At 44.1% G+C, this 19,526-nt stretch overlaps 1 protein-coding gene and 1 long non-coding RNA gene across 6 annotated transcripts in view; one reads left to right on the top strand and one right to left on the bottom strand.

Annotated features, from left to right (window-relative positions):
* The first annotated feature begins 580 nt into the window (after positions 1–580).
* Positions 581–19,526, top strand: part of mxi1 (max interactor 1, dimerization protein) — a 157,858-nt gene continuing 138,912 nt past the window's right edge. For 2 of the 5 annotated variants that reach the window (XM_072479525.1, XM_072479524.1), the window contains exons 1-3: positions 8,526–8,781; positions 9,108–9,195; positions 14,409–14,438. In XM_072479525.1, the coding sequence (XP_072335626.1) occupies positions 8,709–8,781; positions 9,108–9,195; positions 14,409–14,438 (191 nt within the window). In that variant the 5' untranslated portion in view covers positions 8,526–8,708. Of the gene's footprint in view, positions 970–8,525; positions 8,782–9,107; positions 9,196–14,408; positions 14,439–19,526 lie in introns of those variants that run through there. The other 3 variants (XM_072479523.1, XR_011935557.1, XM_072479526.1) reach the window with 3 other exon arrangements.
* Positions 1,273–8,106, bottom strand: LOC140393259 (uncharacterized). Its single transcript, XR_011935558.1, has 2 exons — positions 7,339–8,106; positions 1,273–7,136 (listed from the first exon to the last, which is right to left on the bottom strand). It is a non-coding gene; the product is annotated as an uncharacterized lncRNA (long non-coding RNA).

The following is a 19,526-nucleotide window of genomic DNA, read 5'->3' as shown; positions in this document are numbered from 1 at the left end:
GGGTCTGTCTCGATTTCCTTACATATGGTGGAAATATTATATTCAATAGAGGGTTGGAAACCGGCTACTCCCATTCCCTCTCCAGACGACATGGTTTTAAATAACGCGATGCAGAGATGACAAATGTATAGAACGTGGGGGGGAGGGCACTTCTTACAAAGGTTGACTACTCAAATGTGTCTTTAGAAAGTGCGATACAAAAGAACGACTCAGTGAAGTGGCGACCTTGCTACAACATGCAAAACGTGTATATTGACACTTTATACAAGGTGCTGAAGTGAGATTAACGGTCGGTGAGGGAGTTGGAGGATAAATCAGTTCTCAAACTCTGAAATTAAAGCAGAGGCGCATCGGAACGGCTTCTTGAAAATAAAATCTGATTCGTTTCACTTTAGTCGAAAATAGATTTTATAAATTGACCTTATGAAACATTGAACTTGATACTTTTGAGTAAACACGAGGGCTGGAGTTTCAGTCAGAAGTGCAATGATTTGACCCCTGAGTGGGGTTGGTTTAATGTTCTCTCAATGGTTCTGTTTAATATTCTGGGTTGGATTGAGACATGGGCGCTGAAATAAGGCAGAGTGGCGCGCTGGCTCATTCAAACCAGCGCGTCCTGGGAGTATTTTCTGTTGGGAGTGGATCAGGCGCTGAGAGCCGCGGGAATCGTTCTATTCATCCTGGGCAACAGACGGAGTGACACATCTGTGTGTGAGAGAGAGAGAATGGGAAAACGCGGAAGGCCCAGGAAAGACGTGCACTTGTCTGGCATCGATCCACGGCCCTCCGATCAGCAGCAGGTCGTCGCTTCTGTAACTCGGCCGGACCTTGTAACAATGTCGCGGTCCCCTCTCAATAACATCCTGAATACAGAGGAGTCTGTGCATCAGATCAACACTTTCCTGCAAAGTGTCCAAATGTTGCTGGAAGCGGCCAGTCATATAGAGAGGATCGAGACAGAAAACGAGAGTAAGTGTGTGGGGCATTCCTGCCCCGTCTGAAATGTGCATGGATATTTACACGCGTTAGTTTAAACACACACTCACACCGACTTTTCCACTGCCTGCACTTTTTAAGATGTGGCTGGACTGCGTGTAACAACAGAGCATTAAGTTAACCATTTAGTCATCGACTGAAACCCTAAGGTTTCTACAGGAATAATGTTTGTTTTAAGCCTCCCACAGCGCAGGTGTTTCACAAAGCAACTAAGTTAGAAAAACATTGCATTACGTTTCTAAACATTTTTGAAGAAATTGGAGGCAAGAGGCTGTGGATGATATAAATAGATTTTATATTTTGTCCTGTATTGTGTAAGAACGAAAGCTGGAGTAAAATAGAGACGCTATTGTGCAGAGACAGACGAATTTTAGGCAGTGTGCATCTGGTTGCCAGTTTCAGCTTTGAACAGATCAAATGTGGGCAATGATTTTTGTTAATATCCTCGATTAGTGCAATGATTATATTCACAGGAAGGATTTCGCTTTGGACTTATAGGGGCGAATGAAAATAACATACGGTACAGTAAAAAGCCCAGTTGTTTTTGTAACAGAAAAAAAAAATCACAATCAGTCTCTTGTTAACGTGTTTCATCTCTGAAACGTACCGGAGGCGATGGGACAAACGTTCTCGACTATTAAACTCCCCTTCTCATTGTCTAAAACCACACAGAGACATATGTACAAAGTGCAGCTCAACTACACGAAGTGTGTCCCCTTCGAATTATCAGGATCCCTTAATAATTTTTTCCCCAAAAAAAGTTCAGTATCTTTGGCGGCTCAATTCGGAGTATGTGATGACAGGTCATTTTTTTCAGTGCAACAGTCGATACAATTTTTCGCCACGTGTTTTGAAAACCACGGGCAAGGGATACATAGCTGACCAGGCATGTGTTCGCGTTGTAACATGTACCAGATGTCTGGGACTCTCTCTCTCCCCCGCCAGCCCGGCAACAATGCATCCACAAACACACTCGCATTTATCTGCAATCTATAGAGTTGATTTTTATTTGTTTTAAAATAAATTAATTCGATGTATTTCCTCAATAGGACGTTACACATTGACAATGACGCCAGCTAGAATAAACGTGAACGCTATTGTACATCACTGTCGAGACGGTGCAATGGGGGAACGTCTTTGTAAATAAATGCTACTGCTCTGGTTACCGATGAACAGCAGATTAGCTAAACGGACCCAGTCCAGTTATTAACACTGGGAGAACCAGTGCTTTCTCTTTCGATCGACTTGAATAGAATACACAATTTATCAATACAAAGGTGGCTCTTGTGTAATTAATGCATTGCTAGAGATTCAATAGCAAAGAAAAATACCACCAAATGTAAAATAAAAACAGAAAATATTCAGCAAGTCAAGCAGCATTGCATGAAAATAGAAACAAGAAGGTTTCGGGTCAATGACCTTTATTTTTTTAAAAATAAATTTAGTGTACCCAATTCATTTTTTATTCCAATTAAGGGGCAATTTAGTGTGGCCTATACACCTATCCCGCACATTTTTGGGTTGTGGGGGCGAAACACACGCAAACACGGGGAGAATGTGCAAACTCCACACGGACAGTGACCCAGAGCCGGGATCGAACCTGGGACCTCAGCGACGTGAGGCTACAAGGCCGTGCTGCCTAACCTTTATTTTAAACATTTAGAGTTCAGTCGCTTCAGTCAAGTATACCTATACTTGGACTCCACCCGACCAATGAGTTGTTGTTCAACTTGATTTCAAAATGACTACAACCTAGTCTGCATGATTTTTCAACAGTTTGGAGTTAAAATCACAATCGTACTTGTCTGAGAAGATTGCTTCATTTACGTTGCGGCAACCATCCTAACAATGTGTCTTGGTTAATAAAGAAAGACTATTACAATTGATTTTGATAGAATTCAGTTGCGGGCAACAACATATTTTTAACATTTGAGTTTGTTCTTGCAAATTTTGCTTCCCCCACTGTCCACACACATCAGATACTACTGCACAGTCATCTCACCAGGTCGCCCTTTGAAGTATCTAGTAGTTTGCTTCCTTGTGAAGCTGCACCGCTTTGTGATATTCTGTAGACTAAATAGGCAGGCCAGAGGGAAATGGTTTTCAGGTCACTTGTTGCTATTCAGCAGCTTGGATGAGATATCATCAAAGCCAGAGCAGGCACTATTGTAATTCTGGTAAATCCATGGTCTGTGGCCAGCTGCTCCTGATGTCAATGATATTTGGCATGATGGCACAGTGGTTAGCACTGCTGCCTCACAGCACCAGAGGACCCAGATTCAATTCTGGCCTTGGGTGACTGTGTGGAGTTTGCATTTCTCCCCCTTGTCTGCATGTGTTTTCTCCAAAGATGTGCAGGTTAGGTGTATTGGCTATGCTAAATTACTCTTTAATTTCCAAAGATGTGTAGGTTAGGTGGAGTTCTGGGATTAAGGGGATGGGGGGTTGGCCTAGACAGGGTGCTCTTTCAGAGGGTCGGTGCGGACACGATGGGCCAAATTGTCTTCTGCACTGTGGGAATTAAACATAGTGCAGAAGGAGGCCATTCGGTCCATCGAGTCTGCACTGACCCACTTAAGGCCTCACTTCCACCCTATCCCCGTAACCCAATAACCCCTCCTAACCTTTTTGGTCACCAAGGCAATTTATCATGGCCAATCCACCTAACCTGGACGTCTTTGGACTGTGAGAGGAAACCGGAGCACCCGGAAGAAACCAATGCAGACTCGGGGAGAATGTGCAGACTCCACACAGACAGTGACCCAGCGGGGAATCGAACCTGGGACCCTGGCGCTGTGAAGCCACAGTGCTATCCACTTGTGCTACTGTGCTGCCCCTAAATTCTATGATATACAACTCAGATAGGGCATTGCTTATTTTTCCTTTACAACCTCTTGATTCATGTCTTCTCTCCTACTCTCTGCAACTGGGTGCGGTGTCCTACACTGAGGCCAAAGCTCTCATTCATGGGTACATTTACACGAGAAGTTTAGCATTGGTGTGAGGTGATTTTTGTTTTAAATGGTAAATCTGCTTAACAAAGGGAAACCAAGTTCAAGTCCCTCTTCCAGGATTTAAGCTGTATTTATATTATAGCTGCAATGATAGCAAGTAACACTTTCAGTTTCTCAATTATGAGAATAATTGTGCATGGATGCTAGTGTAATGTTGCTGGTTCCTGCTTCCACTGTAATAACACAAATAAGAATCAATAGAGATCAGTGTGTAGAGGATTTGATATCACCCAAAGTAAAAAAGTGTCTCCCTACAGGGTAACAAGGAAAAAAAAAGTAAATCAATCAAGGCTATGCTTAAATGACCTCCTTGTTACTATTCAAATTCATGGGCTGAGGCCTTATACAGGTGTCCACTCTCTGCAAAGCCTGACTCGGCAATGACAATGTTTTGAATGGGAGTCATAGTGTAATTAGTTAAACCACAGGTTGAACTGGTATTAATGTATCAGAATTTTACTTCCGTATTTCTCCTTTTTGAGAACGGAGAGTCATAGTAGGACAATGGTTGTTCATTACATTCGCTCATAGCCACATGTAGTTAATTGGGAATTCAGATGTGGATATTTGCATTTTTAAGGAGTGAAAAAGAGAAATAGAAGCTGTCAGTTGGCATGTGATCTTAACACTCATTCACACCATTTATGCACAAGAGGTTTAATCTTTTTGTGAATTTTTTTTGCAAGTGGTGAGATCAAGAATAACTTGCAAGTTAAGAGCGCTTTATTTCCATGTGTAAATACACAAGAATATTTACCTGTACTAGGAAAGTATTAGGCGCTTTCTACTAAGATTAGTGGATATGGCTAAAACAGTGTGGCCATGTTTACAGTCTTTGGCTAGTCAGCAACTTCGTTGGGCAACACTGTCCCAGAGAATAGTCCCACAGGTGCTAGTAGTTATTCATTACTCTTTCCAATTAACCATTCCTCATGAGTCAGGTTAGAAAAGTGCATGTTGGCAATCTCTTTAACTGGGACAATTATAACAGCCTACTCAAAGCCATTCTGCACAATCTTTGAGGTCACTGGGTCTGTTTTTACTCCCACTCCTACACAAGGACAGTGAGGCTAATTTTAATACCCCGAATGTCTGCTAAGCTATAATGTTAAACTATGACTGCATATAGAAATTGCTTCTTTCCCATTTCTACTTATTTTCTCATCCTGTAGCCATCTGGGATGGCCACTTACAACTAGGTACAGAGAAACTCACAAAGCCTAGCGTGTAAAATGGACAAGCCAAGACTCAGGCAGGCTCAGAGCCTGAAATGCATATTTGCAAGCAAGAAGTCCAGATGGTATCGAAACTCCGACCAATTAGCATTTTAATGGGGCCGATTAGCATTTGATAGCCCACCTTCACCAAAACAAAGAACTGGCACTCGAGCAACCGGGATAGCCCTAGACATTTCGGCACCACTCCCGGTTCAAGGGAAACGCAAACAATGGGGCCAGTGACCGCTTGGGACACACCCAGCCATCCAGATCCCGCCCACTTATTAGTTAGGAATCGAACGGAGTGATCAGGGATCACCCAATTAGTGGGGCCCAAACCGGAGGACCGCCCAAAAGAGCGCGAAAACCCCCAAGTATAAGAAGAGTCCGCCACATGTTCGTCCTCTCTTGGACCTGGTACCCCGGTCACGGCCATTGCCAATTGCAGCAACACCAGAAGCAAGTCCAAGTTCAACGCTCGCTACCAGACGGACGAGCCTAGCTGAGCAGCAGTTAAGCTGAGCAGCAGTTACTCCTTCGAACTAGAGAGATCCAGAATCGAGCAGCGGCCACTGTTTCTCTGACCTAAACCGGGTGCCTGAAGTTAAGTACAGGTTGTCTTAATCGATAGGTGTAGTTAACTAGTAGTGTTTATGTTGCATGACTAATTGTGTGGAAATAAAGTACCCTTGACCTTGAACTAACGAACTGGTGTTTGGCTCTTTGATCGATAGCCGGTTGAACCTTGTGGTGGTATCATTTGATACCTGGCGACTCTGAGCAATATAATATCGATAACATAGAAAGAAGGGCAAACTCACTGATTGCCATAATTGGAACAGAACCACAAAGGACAGAGTAAAAGAAGAAAATGCAACAATCCTTCAAAAGGTCAAAACTAGTATCCACTCAACTGGAGGTCCTGTGTACCAGTGCTAGCACCATTATCTCTGGGCCAGAAAGCTTTGGGGTTCAAGTCCCACTTCAGGACTTGGATGGCCACGGAAGGTAAACAGGTTGATTATCAGCCTGTGAATCCTTCCAATACATCCAATGACAGGTGGTAAGAGCAGGAAGTTCCCTGGTCAGCCACACTGCAGAAGGCAATGGTAAACCACAGTAGTACTTTGCCAAGCATAAATCATGGACCTATCCAATTGAAATCCATCATCTCCAACACCCTCTTGGGGCATGGTACTCAGAGGAGGCATGTCCTTTCCAACTTCCAGCACTGCTGCTCATAAAACAGTGGTGGAGATTTGCAATTTGGTCTAATCTTGCAAAAACAGGTTAAAATAGGAATATCACATAGCTCAGCAATTAGTCTCTAATTGGCTAAGTTTCTACATTGCTACTTAACACCAACTCCCAGTCAGACAAGAAAGATACGTCTAGCTTTCTATCCTATTTATAATTGTTTTCACCTTAACATCGTTTGGGAGCTGTGACATTCATGACACTTAAATGCGATGAGATATATATGTTATATAAACGGATTGATTTACACAATATACTCTGACAACAACACTGTAGATGGAATTGCAACAAAATTAAGGAGCTATCCAAATGTCAGTTAAACGAGTCTTCAAAAACAGAGGTTGAAAAATTACATATCAGAGAGCCAAAGAACACTTGCAAAGGTGTCGTGAAAATCACTTCCAACTTCAACTAACAAAACTGCCCGTCCCGAGTAGGAATAGTACGGAAATATGAAGAAAAGTTGAAACTTGCTATTGAAAACACTTTCGGCAGGACTGGCTACTACAAGCACTTCAAACAATATCTTTCTCTCAGCACGCACGTTAAAATCAGTTTTGCTTTGTTCTTTTTGGTTGTGGGTAGTCATGGGTCACTTAGGACAGTAATGCCTCAGAAGTTGTTCTGCATTAGGCTTGTTGACAAGACACTTCTAAAAATAGAATGAAAAAATATTGTTTAAAAGTAACATTTCAGCTTTGAAAATATTCATAGCTTCAACTTTGTAACTGATTACAGGTTATTTCTGAACCGAAACAGTCATCGGTATCTTTAGAGATTACTGACTGAAGACTTTTGTAGATGTACACATCTTTCGTACATCGCATATCAGGCCCGCAAACAACATAGCATACCAATGAGTTACACGACCGGTTAATCAGTTTCTGTACTGTTTGAAGTTGAAACCTTGGCCAGCATCCAGAAAATGTCACAGGACCTTTAACGTCTACCTGCATGACTGAGACAGACACACAAGGGGCTCAGTTTCATATCTCACCGCAAACCAGAAACTTTGTCTCGGAACACAAAAAAAGTGCAATTCAGCCAATCTACCAAATGTCTGCCAGCAACATTAGTGGTATTTCTCCTCCTATTTCCAGTTCTCTCCAGCTCTGGTCCAGCCTCGAAGCGTCAGCTCCGTTCTCTGCAGATGCTGCCAGTCCCGCTGGGATTTTCCAGCATTTTGTCTTACTGTGTCTGGTGGTATTTCCAGTATTTTCTATTTTTCGCCCCCCCCCCCCCCCAAGTTTTGACCAAGCAGCCTTCTCAGTAATAACAAAGACAGCTCCATTTCAGAGTGGAAGTGTATCTCTTTTTGCGATTTGACTGCCAGCCCGAAAGATGCTCCTTGACGGATCTGAAACTCGAACTATCCAACTTGCAAAGTCTTCAGCGTCCATGCATTCATTCCCTTCAGTCACACCTCATAGTGGAGGCAGGGGTGTGCCTTGTATCAATACCTTGTATCATTGTGAATGGGAACCACCCGTGCTTCCCACGCCCGATGGCGCGGAGCCTTCGGAGTTTGAAAAATGTTACCTTTCCCGCTACACGGGAGCGTGCACGGCGACGTGCGCGCTTCCCGCGAGCACCCGGATACGTTCCCGACATGTGCTTTTCACATGAGACAGGGCGACTGTGTGTGTGTGTGTGGTGATTGGGGGGGAAGGGGAAAACAGCAGTTAGGCCGCCGATTGGTCAGGCGAGCGCCCCGACCCCGCCCTCCCTCGCGCACCTCCGCCAACGAGGAGCGAGAGCGTCTCTGTGACGTCACGTGTTGCCGGGTCGCTCGCTGAGGCTTGAGAGGGGGGCTCGGCCGCTGGGAAGGCGAGCTGGCGCCCGGGGCATGGCGGGAATTGGAGTCCTCTCACCTCACTCCAGTCCAGCCGAGTGGCGGCGGCGGGCCGGGGGAAAGGAACTCCACCTCCCGTGGTGCCGCGGGCTGGGGCGGGATGGGCGCAGGCGCGCTGGAAGCAGCTCTGTCGGAGCCGTCCTCCTCGCTCGATATATCCTGAGGTAAACAAACTTGGGCTGAGAGAGAGTGAGAGGAGGGAGGAGGGTTGGCTGCTTGCAGATCGCTCGCTTTCCCCCCCCTTTTTTTTTTACCCTTTCATTTTTTAAAAAAATGTGTTTTTAAAAAAATATAAATTCTACCCCATTACTTTTTTAAATCCCTCATGTATATATAATAATTATATATACACGACCAAATATAAATACAATAATGAACTCAGTACAGTTAATCAACATCCAGAGACTGTTAGAAGCGGCCGAGTATTTAGAGAGGAGAGATCGAGGTAAACCGGGACGGCGAATAAAAGAAATCCGATAAAATTATTATTTATTTATAAAAATTCAAATCGCCCAAGAGTTCCAACTGCCATTAACCGCAGTGGAAGGAGCCGCAAACAAAACCCCTCGACGCTGCCCGACAGATCTCCCCGCCAACACCCCCCCCATCCCCATCCCCTCCCTACATTTATTTATGTGTGCAGCGAGGGGGAGAGAAAATAAAGCTGCGATCGTCGACAACGCCGCGTTTCAAAACAAACAACAACAAAAAAAAAAAAAAATTGCCGAAGGTGAACTTTTTGTGTTTTGTTTTTCCTTCTCTCCCTTTCAGAAGCCGAGCACGGATATGCATCGATGTTGCCCTGCAACGCCGAAGGGGCGAGGAAGAAAATGAAAACCAAAAAAAATTCGAGCAATAGGTAAAGAAAAAAAAACAATAATAACCCCCCCCCCCCCCCCCTTGCATCGTTTTCGAAACAGTTAAATTGGCAAATGAAAGCGAAACGGCGTGGGAGAGCGCTGTTTATGTGGTTGCCACTCTGACTGTACCCGCCATTTTATATGTATTTTAATTTGTTTCCCCCCCTCTCAACCGACTGTAGTTGGAACTGGAAAGTACGACAACTTTAAAAAAATATATATATATATATATACAGGTTGAGGTATTCCCCGGCCGTTTGTGCGTTGGAGGGAAAAGACAATGCAAAAGCTGGTCATTTATTTTATTGGGGAGAGAGGTTCGAGCGCCATCTGTAATCAGCTGATTGTCAGATTTACAGTTTAAAAACACACACACACGGGGATGTGAAATTAAAAGGGGGACACTGAAGTACCAATGTATTTTCCTTCTGAATTTGTCATTTTGCACGTGGGTTCATCTCCCACCCCATCTCCCATCCCAATCAAGGACCTGCAATGTACACTTTTTTTTAAAAACTAAAACGTTGTCCGGTTCTTTTTTTTTTTAAAAGCACCCCCGCCCCCCCCCCCCCCCACAAGCGCTAATTATTTCAGTTGTATTTTCTTGCCTATCAGAAAATGCAATGATCGCTGAAGGAACCGTGCACGACCTCTAGGCCTTTCATTCAGTGTTTTGTATGTCTGAACTGGCGTGGTCTTGATGAGAAAAAATAGGCATTTTATGGTTGAGGTAATGGAAATTTGTGAGTAAAGTTTAATGAACTTTCATCATGATACACAAATGGTTTTGCCCCCGCTAACTAATAGTTTCTGATTCATTTAAGTAAGCACCATTTAAAGAGTAGCTTTTAAGTAAACATTCAAGCGGCTCACCGCTTCAGCTTATATTTGTTTATCTTTTGGAATCGAATGTTTCTTGATGATATAACAATTTTTTTAAAAATTGAGTTTATGACTGGTTAATCATTACCCTGGGGGTCTAGATTGTAGAAATGTTTTGACTACATGCTCAAGATGAAAGACAGTATTGTAACTTAAAATAATCTGGATTTTTAATAAGAGGTTTTGGTTTTTCAAATTGCAGTATAATGAACACTCAGTGCTTGATGGTGCATGTCAAGACATGTATGGGTAAAATAGGTTATAATGTTTCTATGCCCTGAAACCCCCCCACCTCCCAGCTACTTTCAGTAGAAAGATTGGGGGGGGGGTAATTTCTCTTGCTGTAAAGTTGATACCAAAACTTGACGAAGCCAAAATAAACAGAGTGCATAAGGAATCTTACCAGTCAGTGGCATCAAATTACACACCTTCTCTTGGGGGAGGCACTAATTTCTGGTATGGTGCAATTCATTAGGGTCTGACAGACTCTCAGACCCTTCGGACCTCTTCCTGCCCCTCTCCCTGGTGCTCAAATGCCTCCCCTATATTGGGTTATTTAATCTGTTAACTGAGACAATAAATGTTGTTAGCCTACTCACTGTGACTGGTATCATAGTTCAGGTCGATCCTGCCCCATTAGATGTCCAAACCCAAACCTTTTTACGCAAAACCTGACAAACAGTCAAAAGCAGGAGACATGGCTGAATATATTCCCTGTCTGTGGACACTGATCAGCCGCACTGCTACAATCTCTGTTAAATCAACAACAGAAACTGGATCTGGGATTATTTTATCTTCTGTATGCCATGCTGTGCATCTAATCGTAAGGTTGTACATGAAGTCTCATTTTTAGATGACAAGTCATTGCCAGTCATTAAGATGGCAAAACTGGTGCCTGATTATCAAAGAATGGAGTTTTGTTGTTTTGGCGAAATATTAGTTGTTTTACTGAATGCTTCGAAGCTTTTGGTTAGGCATCTGCTCCATGCTCTATGACAGGTCCTTTAAAGTAATTGGCCAGAATTCTACAAAGCCCCACCAGCAGGTTCGATTGGGGGTGGGGGGGAAGCGAGAGAGAGAATATGTCAGGAAGCCCAGAAATCTATTACACGCGGGTGTGATCTTACAATAGGATCTTTTGCTGGTCTGCCATGGTGGGTCGGAAAACCCACTGGAGGCTGGCATGAAACTAATTGGCATCTTGTTAATGGGATGCAAATGAAAGCCCCCACCACCACCACCAGATTATCTGCAATGCCAGCGGAAAAAATATGCCGGCATGAAACAGGAACAACGTAGCGTGCAGATGTCGGGACTCACTTGAACAATGCCTAGAGTTGTCTCTAGAATTCGGGATGGAGGCCGCTTGCAATCCTGGTAAACCACATATGTATTTCGGGGGTGCATCTACAGGTGCTCTTTCCAGATTGGATATCCGTCTTCCAACCTCAGAATATCCCATGGAAATCCATCTTCTGTCTCTGATGGTCTATCTTTTGGCCTTGTGTGCTCCCAGAGTTCCATATTCATTTTCAGGAAGTCCACCTTATTTCTTCTACAGTGGATCAGTGATCATTGAACTTATGGTGCAGAAAAAGGCCATTCGGCTCATCGAGTCTGCATCGGCCCTTGAAATGAGCACCCTACTTAAGCCCACACCACCACCCTGTCCCAGTAACCCTACCTAACCTTTTTTTGGACGCAATTTAGCATGGCCAATCCACCTAACCTGAACATCTTTGGACTGTGGGAGGAAACCGGAGCACCCTGAGGAAATCCACACAGACACGGGGAGAACGTGCAAACTTCGCACAGGCAGTGACTCAATCTCTCTCTCTCTCTCCCTCTCTCCTGTCAAACTTTTATCAAATCCCAAAGTCTAGAGTTTTAGCTGCACATCTTCATATCTCTCTCTTTGGCTTATTTTGTCTGCTGTGAAGCACCTTGGGACATTTTCCTACATTAAAGGTGCTGTATAAATGCAAGTTATTTTTCTTGATATTAACAAATGACACAACATTATAAAATTAATTGCAGATGCTATATTGAACTAAATTAAAGAAAGAATAAAGATAAGATTTATTGACTAATTTACTGTACATAAATCATCTGTAGATTAAGTATGGATTAAGTCACCGTTAAGATGTTTGTTACCAATAATAAAGTAAAGATGAATAAAATCAACAGTATTGCACCATCTTTATGTCCAGAAACCAAATTCGCAATGCAGAAACCTGTGCCGAGCTGCACCTTGAAGCCAGTGCTAAATTGATTGATCTAGGCCAACCAGAAACAAGTCTCAATATTGAACTGAAGCTCCAACTGGTAATTTCTTTATCTTGAGTGACCTTAAACGGATCACAGTAGACCACTCAGAAATTCTTCAGAAATGTTTTTTGTGGAGTTGAAAGGAGTTGGAGCGCTCCTCCTGGCTCCACAAACATCTTTAGGCTTTTGCTAGTCAATTGCCTTCCCTCTTTGAACTAAGCTGAGGGTCTCGGTACTTGGTTAAAACCCAGCGGAGCTAGCCACTGTGCCACCCACTAGTTAGGACAGTCCTGTCTATTTTGAAGTGCCACTGATGCATGCCGCCTGGTTTTGGGTGACAATTTAATTCCATTAACTTGTATATTTAATTTTCAGTCATTTGAATTTAAATGGGCTCCTCCTAGTGACTCAATAGAGATATTTACTATTTTGTGTAATAGTGAGCAGTCCAGAGCAGGAAAATTCCATGTTCCCATGGGACAACAACCCTTTTGATTGAGAAATTCCTGACAAAATCTAGCACACTGCCTATATGGAAATACAGTGGTGAATTTCTACTTTGGTGTAATCCTTTCAATTGATGATAAGTATTTTTGTGATGTTCAAATATTAGCAGTTTGAATTGTTGCTAAAATAATAGAGCCATGAACTAGTCCTTATAAATGAATGTTTCATTGGAGTTTTTTATGTGAAGAAATCTATATATTGTCTTGTGCATAACTCCTGCCTTCCAATTGCAGATTATGGTAATTGTCTATTGAGAGGGTGTACAGTGGGCCTGGTGGTTATGTTGTGAGGCTAGTTAGTAATCCTGTGGCCTGCTTGAATAATTTGCGGACATGGCTTCAAATCTCACCATGGCAGTGGGAGATTTAAAATTCAGTTAGTTAAATCAACCTGAAATAAAATGCTAGTAGCAGTAATAGTGACCATGAAACTACTGGAATAGTATTAAAAGTTCACCTGGTTCACAAATGTCCTTTAAGGAAAGAAATCTGCCATCCTTACTTGTTCTGGTTTATATGTGACTCCCAAGTATACCGTGATGGGGTTGACTGTCCCCTGAAGTGAGCTACCCATTCTATTGTATAGGCATGGCCAATTACTGCTGGCCTTACTAGCAAACCCCACATCCTGTGAACAAATTAAAAAGGAACAGTGGTGGCACACAGCTATATGTCTCCCTGTTGCTTTTGTTCTTGCAAGCCTTCATTGTTGCTGATAATGCCCATTCAAATGCAAGAATGTTTTGGATTGCTATCTTTCTCCTATGATTCACAGCAGGCCTTTGGAATTCACTGGTTTTTTTTGGCTTTTTGTTTCTATGAATGTTTTGTGTTTTTATGAAAAGGAATAACATCTTTGTACAGATAAATGTATGCAAATCAACTTCAGAACAGGAAGGGCATGGTGGTGCAGTGATTGGCACTGCTGCCTCACAGCGCTGAGGACCAGGGTTTGATCCCAGCCCCGGGTCACTATCCGTGTGGAGTTTGCACATTCTCCCCGTGTTTGCGTGGGTCTAACTCTCACAACCCAAGGATGTGCAGGAGGTGGATTGGCCTCACTAAATTGCCCCGTAATTGAAAAAAAAAGAATTGGGTACTCAAAATGTATTTTTAAAAAGACCACAAAGGTCTCAAATTCAGTCATTGGTCTGTGATGAGTTGGTTGATTCTATTTGTGACAGTCCTCTTGGCCTCAGCATCCTTGCTTTAATGACATAAAAAAAAATCAATCAGCATTCTTGCATAGGTTTGCTGTCCAGCAGTGATTTCTGCTGGAAATTCTGTGTAGATGTTAGATGAAGAGAAGACCTAGCTCAGCAGTGATGTCTCCCATAATCCAATAGCCCACTGGCACCCCTGGATATAAGAATGGCCATTTGGATAAGATGGTGAGTGGTGTACAGAAGTCGACAACTTCAATAGAGGAAGAAGTGTATTGGAGGAACAAAACAAAAAATACAGTTAATTGAATTTAAATGTGATCAAGCTATTTCTCAGTTCTGATGGAGATATTAAAAAGCTTTCAAAATAATTGCTAATTTTCTGTCTTGCAGATCTACACACAATGAATTAGAAAAGAACCGGTAAGTCACAAGGACTGTCACTCATTGATGTAAAATTATAAAAAATGGAAAAAAATTATTTTCATAAATACAATTTTGTATGTGATATTTTAATTACAAAATTTGAGTCTTAAGACCTAACTTTTACAACAAAATAAGTAAAACAGTTGGCAATTTTGCTATAGGTTTAAGTTGGGAGAGGCTTTTAGCTTCCCTAAAAGAAGAAGAAACGTGTTTGCAAAATGCAAGTAGATGTCTGACCTACTTTACGCAGAAAATCGGTATGCAGAATATTGGTTGCTTTTCTGTTCCTGACATACTGAACTCTGATTGGGTTCCATGGTGGTGTTGTTGCTAAGGTGTCCGGTTACTGAGGCACTATGAGTGAGCTCTTATAAAGTAGAAAAAAACCTGAATGGTCACATCATTCCAGAACTGTTATTTACTCTACAAAAACAATTCATCATGTCTAGTGTTCTAACTCTTCATTGAATTGATATAAGTAGAATGTCACAGAACATTGTAGTGTTCTGGGGGCCATGTTGACCTCAGAAAAAGTTGCCATCTTCCAGCATTTTTAAAATTGTTGATTTACAGTGTGCTGATTTCAACAAGGTAATTGTAACTTTTTATTGTCCCAAGTTGATGGTTTTATGTTGAAAGTGGGTTAGCTTTAGCACCAAGTTGAAATTGAAGAATGCCTTCCTTCTACTACAACATGTGCCAAAACACACACATTATGATTTTTCCATTGCCTCTGAATGCGATTTTCACAGGTAGTAGATGCATTGGTTTTATTTTTCTAAAACTCACTAGATTCTGGGAAGGTTCCATCAGATTGGAAAATAGTGAATGTGACTCTATTCAAGAAAGGAGGGAAGAAGAGAGTCAGAAAGAAGGCAAACTACAGGCTGGTTAACTTAACGTCTGTTGCAGGAAAGTTGCTAGAATTGTTTTTTTAAATTGTCACGGCACGTGGATGTCGCTGGCTAGGCCAGCATTTTTATTGCCCATGAGGAGATGGTAGTGGACTTCCGGTTGCGGCTATGCCTAGGTAGGTCGCACGTTCGTCTCCCGCCGAGAACGGACTTTTGGGCTCTCTAGAGGAGCCCCAACGGCAATTGTTCGACGGCTTCCAGTGTGGGAAGGTGACAGCAAGGTCCCCCCGGCAGTATATGGATTGGACCAGGAGTGGAGCGGTGAAAAAAGTGATCTTGGAGCAGCGAAAAGTGAGAGGGAGGAAAGACAAGATGGCGGCGGGTGGTGACCAAGCAGCATGGGCGCAGTGGTCACAGGAGCAGCAGGGGTTTCTTAGACGCTGCTTTGAGGAGCTGAAGACCGAAATGCTGGCGCCAATGAAGGTGGCGATTGCGAAGCTAGTGGAGACCCAGAAGGCCCAAGGGGCGGCGATTCGAGAGGTGCAGCAAAAAAGCCTCGGAGAACGAGATCTTGGGCCTGGCAGTGAAGGTGGAGGTGCACGAGGCGCTGCACAAGAGGTGGGCGGAAAGATTTGAGGACCTGGAGAATCGGTCGAGGAGGAAGAATCGTCGGATTCTGGGTCTCCCCGAGGGAGTGGAGGGGCCCGATGTCGGGGCATATGTGAGCACGATGCTCAATTCGCTGATGGGCGTGGGAACCTTCCTGAGGCCTCTGGAGCTAGATGGGACTCACCGGGTCCTAGCAAGGAGACCCAAGGCCAACGAGCTGCCAAGGGCTGTAGTGGTGAGGTTTCACCGCTTTATGGACAGAGAGTGTGTCCTGTGATGGGCCAAGAAAGAGCAGAGCAGTAGGTGGGAGAATACGGAGATCCAAATCTACCTGTACTGGAGTGCAGAGGTGGCTAAGAAAAGAGCTGGTTTTAATCGGGCCAAGGCGATGCTCCATCAAAAGGGGGTGAAGTTCGGTATGCTGCAGCCAGCGCGACTGTGAGTCACGTTCCAGGATCGGCACCACTACTTCGAAACACCTGATGAGGCATGGAACTTCATACGGACTGAAAAGTTGGACTCAGATTGAGGGTTTGTCGTGGGGGGATGTTTGCTGCGTTTGGGGAATGTTCTTTTTGTTTGGGTTCTGGGTGAGGATAGGTGAAGGGACTTGATGGGGAGACTGTGGGAGAGTGTGTGCGTCGGCGCTGGAGGGGCAGACCCCCACGAGGGAATAGGGGGAGTGGAGGCCCGGGGAGGGGAATTGGGGTAAGGACGCAAAAGGAGCTGCGCCAGAGGGGGTGGGGACGGATCAGGAAAGCGCGGGCTTTTTCCCGCGCTAGAGAAGGACGGGGGGGGGGGTGCTGGAGGGGGGCGCACACTGACTGCCAGGGAGGGGGGATTCTCACACTGAAGGGGGTCGATGGAATGGCGGGAGAGGCCGGGGTCAGCAGGAGTCAGCTGACTTACGGGAGTGTTCTGGGGGGAGCAAAAGGGCTAGATGTGGAGGATGAGTAGGTTCTTTGGAGTGGAGGACAGATGTGGGAGGTGCTCGGGGAGTCCGGCAAATCACGTCCACATGTTCTGGTCGTGCCCGGCACTGGAGGGGTTTTGGAGGGGTCTTGCGAGGACTATGTCCAAGGTGGTGAAAGTTCGGGTCAAGCCGAGTTGGGGGTTGGCATTATTTGGGGTAACGGACGAGCCGGGAGTGCAGGAGGTGAAAGAGGTCGGTATCCTGGCCTTTGCATCCCTGGTAGCCCGGCGGAGGATCTTGTTATTATGGAAGGATGTGAAGCCCCCCAGTGTGGAAGCCTGGATAAATGACATGGCAGAGTTCATTAAGCTGGAGAGGATAAAGTTTGCCTTACGAGGGTCTGTGCAGGGGTTCTTCAGGCGGTGGCAACCGTTCCTAGACTATCTCGCGGAACGTTAGAAGGTCAGCAGCAGCAGCAACCCTAGGGGGGGGGCGGTTCTGTTGGGGGGGGGGGGAATGGGGGTGGGTGGAGGGGGGGGGGGGGTTCCCTACGAGTACCTTTAAATGTCATATGGGGGCTATTACATGGGGGAACGCAATGTAAATGTTGTGTACAATGTACAATGTTTAATTGTTGTGTTTACGTTTCTTTTATCTTCTGTTATTGGGGGGGGGGTTTTGTCAAATTTTGTTGGAAAACTTGAATAAACATATTTTTTTAAAAAAGAGAAGATGGTAGTGGGAGGGCAACATGGTGGTGCAGTGGTTAGCACTGCTACCTCACGGCACCGAGGACCCTGGTTCGATCCTGGCCCTGGGTCACTGTTCAAGTGGAGTTTGCATATTCTCCCAGTGTCTGCTTGGGTCTCATTCCGCAATCCAAAGATGTGCAAGGGTAGGCGGATTGACCATGTTAAATTACCCCTTAATTGGGGAAAAAAATGAATTGGGTACTCTAAATTTAAAAAAAAAAGCAAAGATGGTAGTGTGAGCTGCTCTTGTACTGCTGTCCAGGTGGTGTAGGTACACCCACAGTGCTGTTAGGAAGAGCGGTCCAAGACTTTGACCCAGCCGCAGTGAAGGAATGGCCATATAATTCCAAGTCAGGATTGGGTGTGGCTTGGAGGGGGACTTGTAGGTAGTGGTGTTTCCATGCATCTGCTGTCCTTGTCCTTCTAGGTGGTAGAGCTCACTGGTTTAGATGGTACACATTGCTGTCGAATGCGTCGGGAATGCAGTGAGTCGACATTGAAGGTGGTGGATGGCGTGCCAGCCAAACAGGCTTCTTGAGTGTTGTTGGAGCTGCACTCATTCAGGCAAGTGGCGAGTATTTCAGCACACTCCTGATTTGTGCCTTGTAGATGATGGCAGGCTTTAGGGAGTCGGGAGGTGGTGGCATAGTGGTAATGTCACTGGACTAGTAATCCCTGGAAGCCCTGGAGGAATTTAAATTCAATTAATAAATCTGAAATTAAAAAGCTCGTCTTGGTGATAATGACCATGAAACCATTGTCAATTGGTTCACTAAAGTGCTTTTAGAGAAGGAAATCTACAGTCCTTACCTGACCTGGCCTACATGTGACTCCAGACCCACAGTCTTAACCTCCCTCTCGTGACAAGCCGCTCAGACCACTATAAAGTACACAAAAAGGAGTTAAACTGGATAGATCACCTGGCATCGACCTAGGTATCAAAAATGACAATGGCAAGCGCAGTCCTGTGGAGCCTGCAGATCTGTTGCTAAGGAGGTTACAGCGAGGCATTGAGAATGCAATGCAATCAGTCCGTATGGTTTTGTGAAATGGAAATCATGTTTGAATAATTTATTGGAGCTCTTTGTAGAAGTAGTAAGCAACGTGGATAAACGTAGATGTGCCATACTTTATTTTCCAGAAGGTGCTACATCAAAGATTACTACGCAAAATGAGAGCTGATGGCTTAGGGGGTAACATTTTTGCATAGATAGAAGGTTGGTTATCTAACAGAAAGTAGAGAGTGGGCATAAATGGGTCATGTTCAGGTTGGTAGATGTGGTGAGTGCAGTGCCACATAGATCAGTACTGGGGCCTCAATTATTTACAATTTATATTAAATGAAATGAAAATCGTTTATTGTCACAAGTAGGCTTCAAATGAAGTTACTGTGAAAAGCCCCTAGTGGCCACATTCCGTGGAGTGCCTGTTCGGGGAGGCTGGTAAGGGAGTTGAACCGTGCTGCTGGCCTGCCTTGGTCTGCTTTAAAAGCCAGCTCTTTAGCCCTGTGCTAAACCAGCCCCTTATTAACAACTTGTATGTTTGCTAAATTTGCTGATGACACTAAGATAGATGAGAAAGTAAGTTGTGAAGTGGACATGAGAGTCTGCAAAGGGGCATAGATAGATTAAGTGAGTGGACACAAATTTGGTAGATGGAGTATAATGTGGGAAAATGTGAACTTGTCCGTTTTGGCAAGAAAAATAGAAAACAGCATGTTATTTAAACGGAGATTGCAGAACTCTTGAGGTACAAAGGTCTCCTGGTATATGAATCACAAAAAGTTAATATGCCGACAAAGCAAGTGATTAGGAAAGCAAAAAGAATATTGTCATTTATTTCAAGGGGAATGGAATATAAAGTAGGGATGTTTTGCTACAGTTGAATAGGGTACCAGTGAGACCACAACTGGAGTTGTGCCCTTATTTTTGTCCCCTTATTTATTAATAATCTTTAT

This window comes from Scyliorhinus torazame, chromosome 16, assembly GCF_047496885.1.
Source record: "Scyliorhinus torazame isolate Kashiwa2021f chromosome 16, sScyTor2.1, whole genome shotgun sequence".
NCBI lineage: Eukaryota > Metazoa > Chordata > Chondrichthyes > Carcharhiniformes > Scyliorhinidae > Scyliorhinus > Scyliorhinus torazame.
The sequence above is the reverse complement of the archived record's forward strand: the minus strand, read 5'-3'. Positions and strand labels throughout refer to the sequence as shown.